This window comes from Argiope bruennichi, chromosome 11 (assembly GCF_947563725.1).
Source record: "Argiope bruennichi chromosome 11, qqArgBrue1.1, whole genome shotgun sequence".
Taxonomy (NCBI): domain Eukaryota; kingdom Metazoa; phylum Arthropoda; class Arachnida; order Araneae; family Araneidae; genus Argiope; species Argiope bruennichi.
Genome location: NC_079161.1, coordinates 45,257,132 through 45,276,546, shown reverse-complemented (window position 1 = coordinate 45,276,546; position 19,415 = coordinate 45,257,132). Strand labels below are relative to the sequence as shown.

Genomic DNA, 19,415 nt, shown 5'->3' with positions numbered 1-19,415 from the left:
CTTCAATTGGTGTAATTCAAGTTGTTTATAAATGTGAATTTAATGATTTAATATTCTATCCTAGAATTTTTGAAAGATTACTGGAAACTAATTTTGTTATTTTGAATTTTGGTAAAATGTATTACATTGGAATTTCTGTTAGCATTCTAATCTTTAGTTTGGTATTCAAAATGAAATAAAATTAACATACACTTTTCCATGCAAGTGACTGTAATATATTCTATATATAATGAGATTTCTTGCTAATTCTTATTATTAATCAAACTAATATTATTAATTACTATGATTATTGTTAGTCATCTTTGCTACCAATTAATTCACTGGGAATATTGATTGTTTAATTCCAATTAAATCTTATGCATAATCAGATGTTTATGATTATTTTAACAAAATATTTTTAAACCTAAAAATGTGAAAAACATTAAAACCATGTTATTTCCATATATTTTAACAGATGTTCACATATTCCTCCTCTTCTTAGATTTTAACAAAAAAAAAAAAAAACACTATATAAACGTCATTGTTAAATAATTATATCTTTTATTGAAAATACTTAAAATATTACAAAAAATGCCAAAATTCAGGAAAAATATACACAATTTAATTGGTGTCATTAAAAAGAAATTTTTTTAAATGGCATAATCAGTTTTTTATGCAATATTATTTTTGGAATTCAGCATGGGAAAAACACTAACATATAATGCAATAGAAGAATAAAAAATTGTTGAATTAAATTTTTGAAGGCATCACACACTTTATTGTTAAATTACAATTGTTTCTTAATGTGATTATCATTCTAATGTACTAGTAATTTTCTTGATATTCTTTATAGTTTTGTTTAAAAGAATATTATATAGGTAATATGCATTAAAAACATATTTCTGATGCTTCGATTATAAAACTTAAATTAATATTGCTTATATGCTTTTATCCATAATAAAAATCAAGTATTAAGGCCTGCCTTACTTGCAACATGGATATACTTTAATAAGATTGGACAGAATTAATTGAAATTACATAAGTACAGAGTAATTAATACAACTAAAAAAATTTCATGATGAAAATGCATTTCAAGGCAATATAAACATGAAAATGCACTAAATTTTTATATTGTTTCATAAATATAAATCAGAGATACAAGAAAAGAATAATTTTAATAAAATATAAATCTTAATAAAGTTTACTAATTCTAACAATAATAATATATAACATAACTTTGGCTTTGTTAGAAATTTGTCACTTTGTTATTTAGGATTTGATTTTTTTTTTTTGAAGAAAATTTTTCATTATTATTCACTTATATGCACACTGAGTTAGGTTTTAAATTGGGATTTCAAATTTTATTTGGAAATACAAGATCTTTACATTTCAATATAATCAATAACTAACTTTTAGATCCATGAAAAATTCAACTACAAACAAATAGAAAATCAAAAATCACTAAAAATATCATAGATTTTTTTTTTTAAATTCATTCAAATTTATGCTTAATTATGTAAAATAATAAAATTCCAAAACATAAAAATTTTATACACTCTTAATTATTCTGATAGTACATACATGTGAAGCCTATTTGAATTTTCAGAACAACTAAGAATGAAAATCTTTACATTAAATTGCAAAAACAATTATAAAGAAACAACACAATTTTATTTATTAGCAACATGAATAACAGCAAGATAAATATGCACGATGTTCAATACCATTTTAAGAGAATGAAGAAGCCATAGTCAAAAGTTAAACCGGAAACATTTATTACGCAAAAGGTGTACAGTTTCAGATGAGTTATTTTTCTGACGTGATAAAATACACTATGTGATGATTACTACTATTATGTCAAAATATCATATGCTTTGTTTTCAAGCAAAAGTTCCATACTTTGTACCTCTTGGCACCAGTGATCCAGTCTTTGTTTCATACCTCCAATCTGAAGAAAAATATAATAATTTGCAAGTTTTATTTAATTTTACATATTTATTTCAGTCAATAAAAAGAAATATCAAATCCAATTTGTCTCCAAACATTATAGATCTTGAGATTTTTTTTTTTTGATGATAAGCTAGCAAGGACATCTGAACCAGTACTTCTCTAACTTCCACACCACAGTAACAGCAAAATGTTTAATACAAATAATTTAATATGCATTAACCTTGAATAAGATGGTGGCTCATTGTAAAATTGATTATTGAAAAAATTTTAATAAATAAAGTTGATTAATAATGATAATTTTGATTCCTAAATATTGTATATTATATATATATATATATATATATATATATATATAAAGAGCAGCGATTAAACTCTTCTGACATGCAGAGTTTTCAATAACATTTCATTGCTTTTTCTCTCTCTTTTAGTGGAATTAACAATGATGACAAGAATTTAAATGACAATATACATTATACTTATTTATTAAATGTATATTTTATGTCAATAATAAAAAGTTAGTTGATGGATGCAATTCAATTATAGAAAACCCAAGAATAATCAGTAGAAATTAAAGTTTTAGTAAAATACAAGTTAAAAGATTTCTAAGTTTCCTAATGGGTATAGAAGAATTTTTTAAAATTATTCCACACCATAAATTGTTATATTTAAATAGGAAATTACAATAAATAAAAAATGCAATAGGATTACAGTCAAAATGAAATTGAAATTAAATTAAAAGCCAGTATATTAAATGCATAAAAATGAATGATATGTGAAAAATAGGACATTTTAATGCATAATAAAAACAATGTCAATAATTTAAATAAGATAAGAAAAACATGCAATTATAAATTGACAAGAAAATTAACAAAAAAAAAAAAATACTTGTGTGAATTAAGCAGATTTTTAGCACAATATTGAATTACTGCCATGACCATTCAAAATCATACATCAAACACTATAAAATGTATTTAAATACCCAGTTAAATAATCTCAACTTGATTTGAATGCTTTTCAAAGCAAATAATATATTTCATTAAAATTAAGCTTTAAATATTTGTTAAGTATATTATATGTAATAACAACAAATTTAAAATTATTTAATTTGAAGGAATACTTTCAATAACTTTGAGATGCATAAAAAAACACATATTACTTCATTCAACTATGATTCAGTCATTTAAAATTTTATTTACTATATTATAATTTATTACTATATTATTATATTTATTCACTAGCTGCCTATGACAACCAGCCGGATAGCCAATCTTAATGCTCGTTAAAATTTTAATAATTAAATATTTTATGTAACTCCTATTTTAACAGCTTCTCCATCAAAATATTTTAAAGCTTCAAATTTTCATAGTCATATAATTGATTCATAATATTATAAAGGCCTTCAGCCCTAACATAATATGTATCTAATTTTTTTGTTAGCTGTTGTAGAATTTATACTTTAAAGTGGAAATGATTAAATTGCAAGAACAATTTTTCCTGAAACGGAGCATTTTTTTAAAAATATATGTACTGAAAACAGAGTCACTGAGTATTTAAATTTTATGGGCACTACAGAATATCTTTCTTAATTTATGTAATATCTCAAGAAATTTTCTACAAAATTCTCAGATTCATCATGAACAGATCAATTAATTAACAATGTTTAGCTTTAAATGCATCAAACAGTAAGAAAATAAACAGAGTCGTTTGAAATAATCGGTGGGAAACATGTTAAGATTTCAAAACCAAATCCGTATCCAATGAAAATAGAGTTGTCAAGAATCAGAACACAATGTGCATGCGTGAATTTTCAACGCCAATTATGGTAATGCAAATGCGTGAATTTTCTACGGCAATTGGGGTAAGGCTACGCAAATTAGAAATTTTTAATTTCCTTTATTCTGTTTTATTTTAATTCAAAAGTACTTCAGAATGAATCTGAAAGACCGATTAATTAACAATGTTTAATTTTAAATGCATCAAATACTAAGAAAATAAACAGAATCGTTTGAAATAATCGGCCGAAAATATGTTAAGCCTATCCTCGTTCGTGTGGGGAAAAAAACTGAAGCCTCACTCATTTGGCGGTGGGGAAATGAAAAGATTTTTTGGTGGGAAAGTTAGTTTTTAATTAATAATTAAAATTCTAATTAAAAATTCAAAAAAAAGGGACCCCAGGTGCACATTTCTGACCTCCAAGGTATGCATGTGCCAAATTACTTAGCTGAACGTCGAACGATCTGGCCTGTAGAGTGCCAACACACACACATTGAGCTTTATACAAGTATGGATATACTATTAGTATATATAAATATTTTTACTACATTATTTATTATAATTTTATTTACTAATCTGAAAAATCCTTAACTATTTTTGTTCAAAGAAGGATATAAAAATTTAAAAGATGAAAAAGATATGCAAGATTTTTATATAAATTAAGCAAAATAGTCTCAATGTTTGTATATAAATCACTTTACCTGTTCAATATCTAGGACACGTGGCTGCACCCAAGACATATTCACAGTTTTATCTACTTGATCAATGGATCCTTTTACAAGTCCTAATGACAATGCTTTCATTACCAATAACTCTACCTATTAGAAATAATATAAATAAATAAATATTAAAATGCTGCAGATAACACGAAAATTTGCTTTTAATTTATTCAATCTGCACTATATTTTACAAAATTTTCGACTTAAAAACATTAAGTTCACATTGTATCCTCAACAATAAAATATTTTACATCTAAAGAATTTTTTATGCCTTTGAGTCTTCTCAAAAGGAGATGGGACAAAGCATGCCCCCAGCCTTTCAAGAAATTTGAGTATTTTCCAAAATTCTTCTGTTATCTGCATTATTGAATTAAGAGTATAAAACTGGTTACCATCTCTTTGCTTTAATGCCTCAAAAATATATGTATTTGTGATGGTAATAGTAATAAGAAAAAAAAGGAAAGGGCCTTCAGAAATGTGGGCAAAATATATATCACCACCCTCTAAGGGTTACAAAAAATGTAGCATGGCATATATAGTGTGTGTGTGGGGGGGGGGAGGTTCCTCAACATTTGCTTTAAAAAAACATCAAGAACTTTCATGTTCTAATTGGTTATTATTTTTTTGCAAAAAGGTACTTGATGATACAATGCAAACATTATTGTTAACAAATGTGGAATTAATGAATCACAAGTTTATGCCTACATGAAGAAAGGTTCACATTTGATAACTAATTCCACTAAGCAATACATCTAAGAAAAAAAAAAAAAAAATCTAAGAAATACTTGATTAAGGATTGCATACATTAAAAAAAAAATCTAAAATTTTTTTTATTTATGTTTTATAATATAATCTCTAGTTTAAACAATTATTAACAAAATATTTTGATTCATTTGTTAGATGCAGATTAAAATCAGTAGGCTGCAGGTTAACCTTCTTTAGTAATCAGCAAGTATAGTCTGAATGCTGCCATGAATTAATTTTTTTATAAATAATATAAATTAAATTACATTTGTTTGAAAAAACATTTGTGCAGGACTTGTAATCTATTTCAATTTTACATTCTCAATAATCAAGTTTTGAACAATTTGGTTTCATATTAAGATATGTCTTAGATTTGTATAATGAATAGAATGTTTAAAATTACCATTCTACAATTCTCAAAAATTACAAGCAAAACACTTCAAAATAAATCTGTACAAAACACAGATGCTTATATACTACATCATCTTTATGCCTTTAATTTAAAATTTTAAAAAAATGTTATTATATTATTATGTCAATTATATTGCAGTTAAACATCATTTATTAAATGAACAGTATGTCAATTTTGTATCATAAAAGTAAAAAAGGGTTACCTCATTTTCAGGAAGTCTAGTTTCACTAGCAATTTCAGAAAATGACAACACACGATTATTACCAGGTCTTTTGAAAGTCATCTAAAAATAGTCACAATAAATTTAAATATATTAATATTTTTTAAATCATTAAAGTTTAAAACACAGATTATTATCAATATACATTTGCTCAGAGCACTCAACCATATATATTTCAAAATGCAGAAATAATATTAATTTTTTAAAAAAGAAATATCTAATAAAAAAATAATAAAGATCAATTATCTTTATCTTAAGATTTTTTTTAATCTTAACCCTTTGACAGGCAGTGGTATCAGTGTGAAACCATCACTCTCTAGAAATTATTTTTAAATGTGTGGTGGTTTCTGATCAAAACCAAAGGCTCTAAAACAATGTTCTAACTTTAAGACTTGCCTGCAGATGTCAGCACACAATTTAATATTCCTCTAATGTACAAAAAACTGCGTCATTTTTAATGCTTTTTCTCAATACTTTCGATTTAATATTTTTTCATCAAGCAAAAAATAAACAAATTCAAAATGCCTTCATGAATTTGTTTATGAAAGCTGTCTACAACATACAAATTTTTTTCAAATCAAATAGTGAAAGAAAAGTTCTTCATACTTGACATCTTTTTAGGTGGTTTCAAAGACATGCCATCACGGACCTATGGCATGAGATTCTCTACCTCTTGAAACGCGTTAGCGAAACCAATCTGTTTTCCATCCTCCGACTCTCTTCGTCAAGTAGCTGATAATTTATGGGAGTTTTGCCACGAGTTTTGTGGGAAAGGAATTTATTTACATTTGAGTAAGGTTTATATGAATAGGATGGTCAAAATTTTCACTTTTCAGTTGCGTTCTTCTTGTATTAGCAAGCGACCATATTAAGGGGATGTTAAATATATTTTCTAATATAGTATAATTTTCTTAATTTTTAAATAATTTAAATATTGTGTTTCTTTATAACTTGAACATAGTGTTGATTGCATTTAAAGTCTAAATGCCACGTAAAAAACTTGCCATTGTTAACTTTATTTGAGGATTACTTGCTATTAAAATTATTTATTTTTCATTTATAATTTTGTGTGTGTATGTTGTAAGATTGTATAAGTAGTTTTCAATGATAATATTGTATGTTTTGGTATTTCCATAAATAAATAATGAATGATTATGTTACAGAACGAATTAAAAAGTATTTATTAGCCACAAGAACAATATGTCGTAGGTGAGCGGTGGTACTTCACTGAAACCTCCACCCCTCTCGTGGTGCAGTCCACTATAAAAGTTTTCTTTTCCCTTAGACCCTAAACATGTAAATTAATTACATAATTTTTTTTTAATTCAGAAAATTTATGTTTATGCACTTAAAAAGCCTTAATTTACTAAAAACTTGAGTGCTTATAATAAAATTATTTGTATTTTTCACACTTCTATAACACTTAACTTACTTTATTTGCATCATAACTACAATAAAATTATATTTATACTAATGGTCATCAATGTTTCCCTTTAGTCAATTTCCTTGTTTTCTAAAATACATGAGTTGGTATTCTGATAACGAATAACTCCTCTCCTATAGTTTCTTAGAATTGGGATATATTCAATACTTAAAATGCTTAACAAATTATATAAACACATTTATTTGACATTAGAATTCTAAGTACACAGTAAAACCTTCTTAAAGTTTTATTTCATAATGCAGTTTATTACTATAAAGCTCCCTAAGTATAATAGCAGTAAAAATAGATATGAACATTTATATTTAAAAACCTAAGAACTGTTAAAATAATTCACAGAATTTTTAAGCATGGTACTAGAAGATTAATAATGATCATAATAGAGAATGTGATTTTTTATAACAGAAATATTCAAATTACATACAAATTCCGACAATATTAGTTAAATGGCAGACCAAAGAGAAAGAAATGAATTCATAAAAAAAAAAGTAACAATTACAAAGGACTTTCTTTTTATCAATACATATACACAAAAGATAATAAGCTTCAATTCTGCATGAATAATTATAAATTTCTTGAAATTATGTATAAATGATTATAAATTTCTTGATCTCGTCAAAGAATTCAACTTACCTCCATTAAGCACAACAGAGATATTTTCTGGCGCAAAGCAATTTCATGAGCAGACAAATCAGCCTAAAAAAAAGGGAATGCTGACAATTTTACATTCAAAATAATAACCAAGAAAAGAAGTTTGTTTAACATATATTCCTACACAATGAACTTTCAATTACCAAAGTATATTAATCAAACTCCTTCCAGATAAATAATAATAACACAAATAATAAAGAAATTAAAGAAAGCATACATAAATTTTCAATTAATTTTGGAAAAGAATGTATTTTAGATGCTATTTCATAATTCAATAAAAATCTTTTTTTTTAATAAAGTACATCTTCAAGTTATATGACAAACAGCTAGTTGCTATACATTAATACATTTTGAATCAGAGTAAATAATTAATTGTTTATAATTGCTGGCAGCTCAAACAGACAATATGTAAAGAGCACTGAATGATTGTATGCATAAAACCTAGTTTCTACATAGCTTAAAATTATAGGAGTTCATAAAATTAAATACCATTTTAAAAATAGAGCTATGACAGGCTATAAATAATGCATAGAGTAATGATTAATAAAATCTAAAATTCTATTCACATAGATCACCTTTAAACATATGAGAATTATATTTAAGAATATTTAAATATACCTAATGATATATTATCACATTTTTCCCATACTGTGATCTTGGATAATTACCAGTATATGTCATTGTACCTTATAAATTAAATTTAATTATCATTTTTTAGTCATCATTCTAAATAGCATCAGAAATATACTTACTTGTGTTGACCAAAGTTTTCTGAGATCTTCATATTTCCCCAAGTTACCACTATTAAATGTGTACAGAAGATCAACTACCCATTCTTTGCTGGTACCTTTAAGAGAATTCAGAATAGGATGGGCGAGCTGAAAAAGAGAGTATACCTAAGTAATAGTCACAAAAGGGGGAGAAAAAAGAAAGAAAGAAAAGAAAAGAAAGAAAGGTAAACTAAAGAAAACAAATTAGAAGAAAAAAATTAAACAATAAAAAAATCATAATGCTTTTTAAAAATAATGAAAATAATCCATAAATTCAGTAATGATTTGCAATAGGAAGATCTGCAAAGATATGTGAATTTTGACTTATGAAACAATTTTTATTTTAATAGCCAAAATGAGATTCCTACTGACTAGCATTAATTTCACATTATGTAAACAATTTACAACATCTATATTACAAACTGCAAGCAAATAAAGATTAGATTTTGCATCCAATTTTTAGAAATTAAAGATGAATACAAAATTTAAATTTCAGAAAAATTATAAATGGAATGAATTTTCAGAAATAAAAAGTAATCTTCATAAGATGTAAAACTCAAAGAGTTCAATCTAGAAAATTTATTATAACATTTTAAGCATATTTAAAACAATTGAATAAAAATGAGTTAGTTAACATCCTCTAAAATAAATATAATTATATAAGTAGCTATGAAATATTACATAAATACAAAATAATAAAAGTTAAATTTTGAAAAGAAAAACAACATTTTTTTCAGCTAAGCAAATTCTTCAATTCTATTTTTTTTAAAGTGATTAAAACATAAAAACATTTATTACATATGGCAGGCATTCTATAGAAATATAGTTTTGTTGATGGTGTTTTAAAAGTCAAAGTATTTTATTTCATGAATATCTATTGCATTACATTTAAAATCAAATATCAATTCATTCGAAAATTATTAGCATATATTCAAATTTTTTCTTAAAAAATTCATTACATAATCACAAAATTTTCAATACATTTAATGACAATTTTAGGATTTGTAATGATGATGAAATTTCTCTGATTTTGAAAACATTTTTCTTATATTTGTTTTTGAATATTAATGAAAAATATAAATCACAATAAAAATTTAAAAAATGGTATTTCAATGGCAGATGAAAATCAGAGTTTACATATTTACAAATATAGAGGTCTCAAATATTTAAAGCAAATATATATTTGTATTCATATATAATCAGCAAAAGGCTGAATTTTCAATGCTTTAACTGTGTGGTGATTTCAAGATTATAAATTACTTATTCTTACTTAACAGATCTGAGATTATCAATATGAGAAAAATTAAAATGATATGGCTAATATGAGGTTAACAGGACACTGTTCAACGTAAAAATTCTCTTAAAAATCAAAATATGTCCATTTAGTAATTCAGAAGGATATTATTAATAAACAAATCTATAAAAGTAATCCAGATACCATATTTGTTTCCCCACACCACAATATGATTAAATAATTTTACCCAGGGATATTTCATATCAACTAAATCAAAAAAATATATATATATTTGATACCTATAAAATTAAATTTTGATGAAACTTTATAAATTTAATCCTTTTATAAACTTTTTTTTTTTTTTTGTATAGCTCAAACAGTTTAGGTTTTACTATCTGCTACAGCTTTAAAATATCACATTCCTACTGACTGAATGGAAATAGCTAAATTTCAACTGGAATAGTCAAATCTGAAATCAATTGCTGGACATACTTAGCCTGAGACCCAGTCTGTGATAATTCAGATTGGCAGACACAATAAACCTTCAACCAAATCATACATTAATGATATAACTGGACATGACATGGACTTAGGACAAATAAAACTGAATTACATAAAATAATAACCACACATTGTGCTAAACATAAACACATAGAGGTAAAATAAATGTAATTGAAAAATAAAATGAAAAATTTTATACAAAAAGTGCTTGAGATATTAAATATATTGTAGAATAATTATATAAAAGAAGATGAAACATTAAGAATGATAAAATTCAATTCCCCAAACACAGAAATCTACATTGCTAATGCCATGTCTCTGAAATATATATTTCTACACATGTCAAACAAAAGAAACAACTTCCATTTTACACACAACTTTAATACACATAATATCAATAAATAATATTTAAAATTTAACTAAATCCTACTTTACCATATCAGTTATTTTCAGATACATTAGGACTGCATTTAGGTCTATATAGTCAGACAAAATGATATCCTTTGTAAATTTCACCAGGTAGTCAATTTAAATTATCATAGACTACATTTAGAAACATCACTCCTATATACTATTACATCACTTCCAAAACATAAAACAAATCTTTTCTTAAAAATAATTCAAAATCAGTTTGACAATAAATCAACAGCAAATTCCAATCATATTTCTTCCTTATAATATAAGATTAATATCAGTCAAAAGAAATTAAAAAAAAAAACCTTTTACACTATTACATAATATAACTGAAACTTCCAAATAAAAAACAAAACAAAATAAACCATTTGAAAGAGAATAAAACAGTAGAATACATATATTATTTTCAAAGTAATATGTCTCTGATATGAAATTAATTTATATGTTTTTTTTTTAATCAATAATGTTTAAATAACAAAGTGTACAACTGGAGAAAGCTTAGCTTTAGTTTTTGATACTGATTAAAAGCAAAATTAAATCAGATGAAAGGCAATGAATTTTTCTTATTAATTTCATAATAATTTCAATATAATCTACTTTAAACTAAACTTATAAGTTGATAAATGCTACAGAGGAATAGTAATTACTGAAGTCATTATGTGCTCTACATATACTATGTACTAAGAAAGAAAATTGATTTTAATACAGATCAATACTCACAAGTTCACCAAAATTGTAAACTCCATCTCCAAGCAGAGCTGCCAATGACAATGTGAAAGCTTTAGCTTTCTTCTCCTCCTCTATATTCAGAAAATAATAAATAAATTCATGAAACTATAAGAATAACAAACATGTTATCAATCCAGGAAAAAAAAAGCTATAAAAATTTAAACAATCAACTTTTTAATGACATTTTTTAAAAATCAAAACCATTTCTTCCTGAACATCCTCCCACCCTTAACGTGATAGAAATCAATAAAAATTTATTCATTGAAATAATGAAACACCTTTCTTGGTAAATAGTATTCAAAAAAAAATTTCAATACAATTATGATTTCTTAAAATAATATGCAAGTTACTTAAGAAAACAAAAATTTGGTGGAAATACTATTCAGTTTTATCAGTAAGAAAGAACAATTTAAATACTTAAAAATATAATTTGTATGTATGTATATTGCACTAATGCATACAAGAACATAAAAAAAAGAAAAAAAATTAATTTTGTGAGGACAAATTATTTAAAATCTTATATAAAAAACCTCAAAAAAATCACAGCCCTCTGATTTTGTGACATAGGAAAATAACAATCTGAGAGGAGACAGCTTTCAAATACAAAATGCCACATACATTCAATGTTAATGATGGATGATTACAAGATTCAGCTCACTTTTTAAAAAAATTCTAAGCCTTACCATCAATTTCTGACAGATCAGTGCAACCTAGATACCTCAGGGCATCTCTATAGTACTCGGCATGTTGACCATTTATCTGATGATAATCACTGCTAAGTTGATAATAGCGTCCATGAACTGAACTAATGCCATCCATATCATCAATCATCTTCTCTGTTTCTTCCAAAATTTTCTGTTGGTGCAAATGCAAAAATTAATCAAATATTGAAAAATTGCCATTTTTTTTCCTTCGATAAAACATTAGATAAAAATCTTTAGATTTCTTTACAGAAAATTATAATTTAAATTATAAAATTTATTATAATTGAAATATAGTAGAAGATTAAAATTTTGGTATTTCTTGATACGTACTTGATTTTCTACTTTACTATAAAATTCAGAATTCAAACAATTACTTTTGATTACATATTAAACTGCATTTAAATTTTGCAATGTAAAAGCTTTATTATAACTATGGAATACTTGGAGACATATGAACCCTCTTAAAATGCAATAATGCTTTCCATGAATTTAAAATATGAATTTAATTTCAAATTAAAAGAGATTTCAAAAGTAAAATTATATTTTAATGAAACTTAAGCATTAAGAATAAAAAAAATTAATAAATAAACTTTTTGTTCAAATACCATTCATAAACATACAAACTGTTGACAAAAAATGCTTTTAAGATACTTCAAATAGAAATATAAATTGAATATTTGTTCATTATCCCTCTTTAATAAGTGTTTATAAGCATACATTCAGAAAAACATAGTCCTATACAAAAACATGAGCATAAAAAATTTCACAATCTCTAGAAATCAATAATATTAAAATATTTCCTTATGTGTTAAATCTTATTCTAAGCTACATCTAAATGAATTATCTAAAAAAACCTGAAATATTACAGAATAGCCAATAAATACAATAAAGTACATACTTTTACGCCATCCAAATCTGATTTTTCTAACTTCAAAAGACCAAGAATGATGTTGCATAATACAACTGCTTCATTGTTACCTTTAACCTAAAAATTGAGTTTTAACATATGTCAAAGCATTAAATACTTTATCTAAACTATTAGTGCAAATACAAAAGACTTTACATGCTTTAGATAACAAAAATTTCCTTTATTAACCCCAAAAATAAAAATTTACAAACAAGTATTAAAATTTAAATTGAATCATTGAGAATATCATTCCAATTATATTATTGCTTATGCGATAGTTCTAATTCATTTGAATCAAACCATCTTTATTTTTTCCTTCAATTAATGCCATCAATTAATTTCTTTAGAACAGAAAAGGAAATTCTTTCACATTTATATTTTATGTACAAAAAATTTACATATATATATATTTATTATTGCTATATATTTTTAAATCATTCCTTTACCAGTTACCGATATTTAATTATTAAAAAATCCTTTCACTTATTCTAAAAATTAAATTTTACTAAAGATTAAATTGTAAGGAATGAAACATTTAGGCAACATTATACTTTTAATATTTGTCACACAAATAGCTCTAAAAAATCACCTTGAATTGAAACTTTAAACTATTTTAAACAATATTTTTCTTAAAGTTCACTTCAACTCAAAGAAAAAAAAAATCAAAATATGGACTATTAGAAGATATAAATGACAGAAAATAGCTTCATTTCATATCAATTTAAATACAAACCTCAGTATAAACATTAAAATGCTTGATTTTTTAAAATAATCTCTTGCAGTATTTTATCATTTTCTTCAATTAAATATCAAAAAATTTAATATTAATTCCCCATTTATTTTAATTGTTATATTTTGTTGATCGAAAAATTAAAGATCTAAATAAGTTAAATATACATTTCAATTATAATATTATGCTAATGTATCTGCCTTTTTTTAACAATATTATAAAAATAAAAAAATATGTGAAATAGATGATTTTCAGAACTAAATATTAATTTCTAAAGAAAACTTAGCTTTCTATTATTTTTTAAGAAATAAACATGTTACACTGAACGAAATGAAATTTAAAGCTACTACTACATAATCACTTTTTTAGTAATCCTGGATACAGAAGGAATTTAAAGTGCCATAAAGAAGCCAGAAAACAAATTAAATAATATTTTCAAAACTTACCTTTTCTTTGGTTTTGGTCATAAAGTCAATCTTTTTATCATAATCTATAAGGAGGGGAAAGATGAGAAATTTAACAAGCAGAAAAAGAACAGATCATTTTCATTTCCTTAATATAATGCACAATTTGTACTTAAAAAATTTTTAGATTTAAAGAGATAAAAAAAAAATTGAACATTACCGTCTATCTGTCGAACAACAAACTTCAGGATTTCTACAAGGGACAAGGGATTGATCCTAAAATATAATTCTTTTTATTACTATTAACTAAATTACATTTAATAAGTTATTAAAATGCAAATAAATGTATCAAATACAAACACAGAATAGATTTTAATCAATATAAAACTTTTGAATCAAACATAATACAAAAACTATTGCAGTAAAATTTTCAATATAGCACTATATTAAAATGCACAAGCAACTTACTTATTCTCAAAATCAGCCAGGAAGTTTTCATATAACTGAAAAATGAATAGTGACATAAAATATCAGTACATAATTCACCATACTGTGCAATGAATATCTTAACATTCAATTAATTTGTGCTGGAAATAAATTAAGTGAATGATAAAGAGACTGAATTAGTAACATTATACTTATTCATGAATTAAATTAAAATACCTTCATGAAATGTAAAACTTTAGTTATTTTAAACTCAAATATAAAGCAGCACATATATTTTAAAATGGTATAATGATGTACAAAATCATGATAGAAATATAACTAAAGAACAGTAAATAAATTCAATCATATACAATTAACTTTAAACACATATATAGCTATATAGTATAGCATTGAAGCAGAAATTAAAAACAAAAAAATAAAAAAAAAAAGATTGTAATTCATCAATGTGATTAATATGATACAGAATATGGTACTTGTTGATATTGACAGCCCCCAGTTTAGGCGGTTTTCATATAATGCTAAACTCCATTTTACATAAGTTGTCAAGATTTCTCCAGTTATATTATACATAGTGTGTTTCATTTGCAAGCAATTAATCACAGGTAACTTTTTTTTTTTTAAGAGGAGAGACATAAATATAAGTGCTGAGAAAATATACAATATATTGACTTTGTGTATTACACATAAATCATAAAATTCCAACTTCAGTTAAGGATTTAAAAAAAAAAAAAATCTACATTTTGTATAACAAACGGTAAAAGTGAATTTTAGTGTGCACCCAGCTGCGCCAACAATGCCAAGTCGCCAATAAAGATGGCGGACAAAATAAACAAATACTTCCGTGGAACAGTTACGGTTACTATTTCCCGCCATCTAATTAGAACTTTTTACTGATAAGTATTTTTTTTTTTTTTTTTTTCATACTGCCCGGTGCCTTCTACAGATGCCGAAGGCATCTGTAGAAGGCACCGGGCAGAATTTTTTAACTTAAAAAAAACATCCTACGGCTTCGCTAGCAGCGGGAACCTAGTAGCTTCGCTAGCACATTGAACATAAGGACTGTATAGATAACATGAACTGTACATAATCAATTGAAAAGAAAAAACGGAGAAATAAGCAATCGGAACATTCTCCATACAAAATTTAAAACAAACATACTTTCCCCACCTTCATCAACTTGTAAAAAAATATATTCCACTCACCCTCCATCCATTCTGCCGGTTCGATATCAAACCATTCTCAATACAAAATTTCAAACAAGCATCCTTTCGTAATTTCATTAACTCGTAAAATACATATGTATGCATATTTAACTCGCCCTTCATCCATTCTACAGGTTCGAAATAATCCCGACATAACAAATTATGAAGGGAACCAACCGTTATAACACCAAAAGAATTACGAGAACTGCGAAGAATTCCATTTGCAGCTGTCTTTGAAAGTGAGAAGGCAGACGATTTTTTTAAAGTGAATACTGACAATTAAAAATTTCAAAAGAATAAATATTTTCTGTTCGTATTCACATTAAAAAAAGAAAGAAGAAAGTAACTTTTTATTATAAGCTTAAATTTCTTTATTTAATAAATTTTAATTATAATAAAGAACAAAAGTAAAATCTTTAATCGATATTTTTTTAATATTTTTAATTTAACATTTTTCATAATTTAATTGTAGTTTAAGTACAACTCAACCATTGCAAAAAGTAGTAAACAAAACAGCAGTACGGTTGCTATAAGAGGGATCCGATGGGTTGCAATATTGGCGACAATCGGCTGGTGCACACTACTCTTCACTTAGGCCTAACAAACTTGTATGCTTAATGCAGTCATAGTTTTTCCAACTTATTCCAAAAATTCTTTATATAGGTATTTATAATATAAATGTATGAGGGAAAAATTGTATAACATACAAATTTCAGAGAAAATGCTTTTATACCTCTAATAACGCTTTTCCTTGTTGCATACTTGGATTTTTCACCAGAGCAGTAAGCTTTAAAGTAAGTTGATGCCATAATCTAAAATAATTAAATGAAACATTAGTTCAGAAAAAAATACCATGGAATAACAAAATATTCTTAATAAAAAAGAATTTCTAAAATCATATGAATAAAAATTCTTTTGTAAGGCAAAAACTTATTTTGATATAAATTTTTCAGATTATTAAATTAGTGTGCATATGATGAACAATTTATTTTCTTCAAAATTATTATCAAAAGGATATAAAACCATGAAAGTTACAAAAGATTTAAGAAATTAAGTTAAAGTAGATTTTAAAAAAAAATCTTATATATTCAGAAATAGTTTTTTTTATACTTACTAATGCTCATTTTTTATACAAAAAAAGTGAATAATTTTATGAATAAACATAAAAGAAATATTTTATCTGGGATTCAAAATGACATTACGTCCAGAAAACAACATTAAGAATATGAATGCATAATTTCAATGAAAAAATAATCAGCCCATCACATAAATCAATCAAAAAAGCAACAAACTTTAAGAAAATCTTATAACCAATTCAAAACTAGAAATCTTCTTTTGGTCTTACATAGCAGTAAATATTACCAAATTATACAAAAAAGTGAATAATTTTATGAATGATCATAAAAGAGAAATATTTTATCTGGGATTCAAAATGACACTACTTCCAGAAAACAACATTAAGAATAAGAATGCATAATTTCAATGAAAAAATAATCAGCCCATCACATAAATCAATCAAAAAAGCAACAACCTTTAAGAAAATCTTATAACCAATTCAAAACTAGAAATCTTCTTTTGGTCTTACATAGCAGTAAATATTAGCAAAAAAAAAAAAAAAAAAAATGCAAATATTGCTTTATTTTAAAATCAGGATATGCACAGATTCGTGTCAAAACATCTTTCCAATAATCATTATTAGAAATTTTTAACAAAGTTTTTGTGGTTCCTAATGTTCTCATAAAGGATGAAGTCAAACATTTACCATTTCATTTATAATTAATAGTTGATTAATGATATACAAAACTTTACTTGTCAAGTAAAATTCAATGAAGGATTTAAAATTGTAAAATTGACATTTTTAGTTTTCTTCTCCTTTAAGAAAATAAATATCTGAAAAAGTTTCAGTTTAAGATTATGGTGAGGTGTCTTTCAAATTGTATCTACTCTCCTAAACTCATTCTCTAAAAATCTTTAATCCCACATGGTCATAAGAAGTAAGGATAGTCGCATTTAGCGAGAAATTTTCATAAATATTCAATTTTGGCTACAGCACCAGAATCCTCGATCAAGCCCCACTCTTTTATTATAATTTTCAATTTAAAAGCTTAATACATTTAGATATTTACCATTGCTTAAATTCATTCTTTATCATTCAATACTTAAACCCTTTTGAAATTACATTTTAACAAAATTTGCAATCTGAAAATTAATTATGTAAAAATATATGTATACTTAAAAAGTAATTTAAAAGCAAAAATTTTAAAAGCATATATCATATAAATATTATTTAATAGTTGCATTGATATAATCTAAGAGCCAGAAACATTTGATTAAAACAAGAATAAAAAATCTCTATTTTGGAGTCATAATCGTAGCCAGCATAGTACTTATGTACAAGATCTGCTTCTTTTGCAATTAATTTATCCTCGCATAATATTAGATTTCAATATATTTTTAGTTTCATACTAATTCAAACTAAGTTAATAAACAAGGTAAAAAATTATTTTAAGGGGGAAAGCAAAGATTATATAGTTATTTTTAAATTTATGAACACAGGAAAATTAAAATTTCAAAATAAACTAGATTTTAGGTATTTTTGTTTTGTGATACATACAAGAGGATTCATAATATATATGTTTACATAATTTACTAAAATTACTCATATACAAATTTTTGTGTTGTAAATAGAATTCTTATAATCCATTGGATCAACCACAGTATTAAAACATACAAATATGAACAATGTTAAAATAAAAATTGCTACTCTGAACGGAGATAAAACTTCAGTCGGGAGGACCTGTGACATTCTCCTCCTAATTTTTTAGATTTATATTTTCAAAATTATCTTTTCTAAGTTAACGTTCGTCAACAATTCTTTCATATTAGGAATTTATACTTTAAATAATGAATTTCAGTTACATATTAACTGCTTTCCTTTTCAGATTTCCATAAGAACGCTTTTTGTTACTATGATAACAGGACAATTGAATTATAATAATTAGAAGGAAAAAAATATTCGAAATCCCTGCTAATCACAAATGTCAAATAAATTAAATGATAGAACAAATTCTATTAAATAAATATACACAAAAAATTATTTACATATGAGTAGTATTCAATGTATTTATAAGAATTCTGATAAAATTCCATTCATTACGTTTTAACTAGGCACAATGCATAATTGCTTTTGTTTATGATGATTAGACAAAATTTAATGTTTATAACAGCATCTTACTTTTTGTTGTAATATTCTTCCATTTGTGCCCATTCCTGAGCCTTTTCTGGTGAGCCTTGCGTTTGTTGAGCAGATAAATAAGCACTGACATCCCTCATTTTGACGATGAAATTAAAACTAGTTCGACAAATTCTCAAATCTTTGGACAGTGACTCAAACAAAATACAGAACGACAATAGATCATTGCCATTCGCCGGTAAAAACTTATACACTTTATTGAATGTTGTGTGCTTTACTAGAGTTATCAAT

The 19,415-nt window shown here is 25.0% G+C and overlaps 1 protein-coding gene across 1 annotated transcript; it reads right to left on the bottom strand.

The window, feature by feature from the left end:
• Positions 1–1,737: 1,737 nt before the first annotated feature.
• On the bottom strand, positions 1,738–19,346 carry LOC129957390 (26S proteasome non-ATPase regulatory subunit 13-like). The gene is made up of 13 exons (XM_056069689.1): positions 19,167–19,346; positions 16,665–16,743; positions 14,751–14,785; positions 14,503–14,558; positions 14,325–14,368; positions 13,140–13,226; positions 12,221–12,392; positions 11,529–11,608; positions 8,642–8,767; positions 7,872–7,934; positions 5,780–5,860; positions 4,404–4,520; positions 1,738–1,927 (listed from the first exon to the last, which is right to left on the bottom strand). The coding sequence occupies exons 1-13, from the start codon at positions 19,262–19,264 to the stop codon at positions 1,832–1,834; spliced, it is 1,134 nt and encodes a 377-aa protein (XP_055925664.1). The 5' UTR covers positions 19,265–19,346; the 3' UTR covers positions 1,738–1,831.
• Between the last annotated feature and the right edge of the window lie 69 nt (positions 19,347–19,415).